Source organism: Gossypium hirsutum, chromosome A04 (assembly GCF_007990345.1).
Source record: "Gossypium hirsutum isolate 1008001.06 chromosome A04, Gossypium_hirsutum_v2.1, whole genome shotgun sequence".
Lineage (NCBI taxonomy): Eukaryota > Viridiplantae > Streptophyta > Magnoliopsida > Malvales > Malvaceae > Gossypium > Gossypium hirsutum.
Genome location: NC_053427.1, coordinates 79,106,658 through 79,109,899, shown reverse-complemented (window position 1 = coordinate 79,109,899; position 3,242 = coordinate 79,106,658). Strand labels below are relative to the sequence as shown.

At 32.5% G+C, this 3,242-nt stretch overlaps 1 protein-coding gene across 1 annotated transcript; it reads right to left on the bottom strand.

Annotated features, from left to right (window-relative positions):
• Positions 1-1,827: 1,827 nt before the first annotated feature.
• On the bottom strand, positions 1,828-2,932 carry LOC107948962 (glutathione S-transferase U17). Its single transcript, XM_016883642.2, has 2 exons — positions 2,404-2,932; positions 1,828-2,333 (listed from the first exon to the last, which is right to left on the bottom strand). Exons 1-2 carry the CDS (start codon positions 2,725-2,727, stop codon positions 1,947-1,949), a joined length of 711 nt encoding a protein of 236 aa, XP_016739131.1. The 5' UTR covers positions 2,728-2,932; the 3' UTR covers positions 1,828-1,946.
• Positions 2,933-3,242: the final 310 nt, after the last annotated feature.

Genomic DNA, 3,242 nt, shown 5'->3' with positions numbered 1-3,242 from the left:
AGTTATATGGGTTACATTGGGTGTGAAAATTTGTGTGGTTTAAGTTGTAATTAAGTCAAGTCAGAAAGTCTGTTAAGCAACCCGATTTAATTGTGATATCTAGTACCCGGACTCGGCGATCAAGTCAGACATAAGGTGTTATAGGTGGAAAAAAAATGAAGCTAACCAAAATTGGTGATTGCTTACTATTAGAGGTGTGCATACCCGAAGGCTCGCCAAAAATGTGGGAGGGTTTGGGCAAAAATATAGGCCCGAAAAATAGGCTTAGGCAAAAAAATAAGGCCCGTTTAAAAAAACTGGCTGGGCCTCGAGTAAGGCATTTTTGGCCCGGGCCCAGCCCGGCCCGAATTCACTACATGACAATTTTTTTAATATTATTTTCTTATTGTTTTCTCACTATTTTGCTACTATTTTACTATTATGTTGCTACTATTTTGTTGTTATTGTTTGGATATTGTATAAATCTTATTTTATTGTTAAATTTTTTATTATTTTAAAGACATTTGTTAATTTTGTTATTATTTTAGAAACATTTGCTTGTTAAGTTGCATCTATTTTAGTATTATTTAAGTATACATATTTTTTAAAATTTATTTTCAATTTGTTGAGAAATATTTATTTGATGTTTTTAGTATTTTTGATGGTTTATATATATTTTAAAATTATATAAAAATAATATAAAAATTAATATGGGCGGGCCGGGTCGGGCCCGGGTTTTAACATTTTTATTCGGGTCGGGCTTGAGTAAATTTTTAGGCCCATTTTTTAAGTCGGGTCAGGCCCAGGCCTAGCAAATAGGCCTAATTTTTTAGTTGGGCCCGGCCCGGCCCGGTCATGCACACCTCTACTTATTACTATTTTAGGTATTGGGTAAACTACATTGGTAATCACCGAATTATTGATAAGTTTTTTCTTTGTTACTCATCTATGAAAAGTTATAAAATTGTCACCCAATTATTCAATTTTTCTTTTTTGTCATAAATATTAAATGGTTGATGGAAAGATGATGTGACAACTCTTAAAATTGGCATAATAGTAACTTTAACACTTAAAATTCATATATTGTGTCAACTTAGTCTAGATTCTAAAACAAATTAATCCTCAACATGTACATTTTGTGCAATTTGGTATTTTTTTCTTTCAGTTTTACTTTTTATTTGTGACATTGAGAGTTAATTTTAAAGGAATGAAAAAAGATTAAATTTATTGTCTTGGATTTTTATGTGTTTCAGTTTTTTATATATTTCCAATAAATTTTAGTTGATATATATATATTAGCTTTTTAGGTAAAATGGTCACAAAGAAATATCAAATTACACAATATGTAAACGTTGAAGGTTAATTTTTTTAGAATTAAGATTAAATTGACAAATATATAAATGTGAGTTAAAAGTTATTATTAAATCAATTTTAAAAGTTGACAAATAATCTTTCCATCATACGAGTGACAAAAAAAATTGAAATAATTAAATAACTATTTTATAATTTTGAAAAAAAAACTACTAATAATTAAATAACTATAAATGTAATTTATCGTTTTAAGGATTTTAGGTGTAGACCGGTTTAAGCAATAGAAAGTTGAAAGGAAGTTGCTCATGTGACATCATTAATTATTAAGAAAATTTCATTTTTCTCATTTTAAAATTTTTTTTTTCGTAAAATACAATTTATATCCTAATAGATATTCATTCTGCCTTCTTCGAATTTTAAAATAATCAATTTTTCTTATATAATATTCTATTATTATCTTGTATCACAAGCATCAAAGAGAATAGAGTATTAATTCCAAACTTACTGAAAATCAACTTCAAATGCCAATTAATCCAATAGCCAAAGAAAAGGGTTTATTACTGGAATATATATATATATCTTTGTTCATCATCACAAAGTGAAGAAACAGAGATAATATATTCATTAGTTCCATCCAAGATGTGCTAATTTTTGTTCTAATGCATTTCAGCAGCAGCGCCAGCGGCTCTTATTTTGGCAATAACAAACTTACCAAACTCCGCAAGCTTGTCGGTATCAGGCATAACGTCCTTCACAGCGGCATGGGAACAGAACCTGTCCGCCCATTTTACCAGACCAGGCGTCTTCCCCTCGTCCAGCAGCTTCATCGCATTGAACTTCTCCGTCACTCTAAGCCATCCCAAGAAGCTCCCAAAAGCTATATCAAGGTACCCAACTTCATCCCCACCAAAGTAACCCTTCCCTTTGCTGCACTTGTCGTATGCTTCTTCCATCAAAGCCAACCCTTCTTCCACTTGCGCTATTGCTGCTTTCTTTGCTTCCTCTCCTTTAGCGACTCCTATACTTTTCACCGCTGGGAACCACTGCACAACAAAGAATATATAAACATAAAACAAATAAGAACAAATTGTGAAGTGAGAGTCAGAGACCCACCTTGTCGTCAAGATATGCAGCCCAAAACCGAGCGACAGCACGTTCACAGGGGTCAGAAGGAAGAATAGAAGGACCGGAAGACCAAGCCTCGTCGATGTATTGTACGATGATGAGAGATTCGCAGATTGGCTTGTTATCGCCGTGAATGAGGACTGGGATTTTCTTGTAAACAGGGTTTGATTGGAGAAGAAGCTCGCTTTTGCCTTCCCATAACTTCTCTTCAATGTATTCATAGGTGAGGGATTTGAGGTTAAGGGCAATCCTAGGCCTCATCGCAAATGGACTCGGCCAGGAACCCAAAACTTTGACTTCATTCGTTGCCATGGTTTAATTCTTGACTGATGGGATTTTAGTGTCTGGTTCAAAATAGGAGTGTAGAATTGATTATATAGAAAGGAGGGTGAGGGGATAGCTGAACTGATGATTGATTAACAACTCCACCGACGAAAGAAAGAAGGTTAGGTAGAACGGTACAAATGTGGAAGGGAAAGTGAGCAATCATTTCAATTTTTTTATTACTTAATTGCATAATGATTTTTTTCCCCGACTTTAAAGAAAAAATTATTTTAATCCTTTTTTATTTTTTTTATTTTTTAAATATTTAAATTTGTATTTTTTTGTCAAATTATCTAAAATAGATAAAAGTTTACGTTTGTTATCTTTGTTGCTGCGCCATGTATTAGGGGTGTTCAAATTTCGGTTAAAATTAAACTAACCGACCGAACAGATTTAATTTAGTTAATTGGTCAGTTAACCGATTTAATTCAGTCTGTGGCCGGTTAATGATTTTTTAAAATTTTAATTATCGATTAATTCAGTTCAAAATCAGATAATTAACT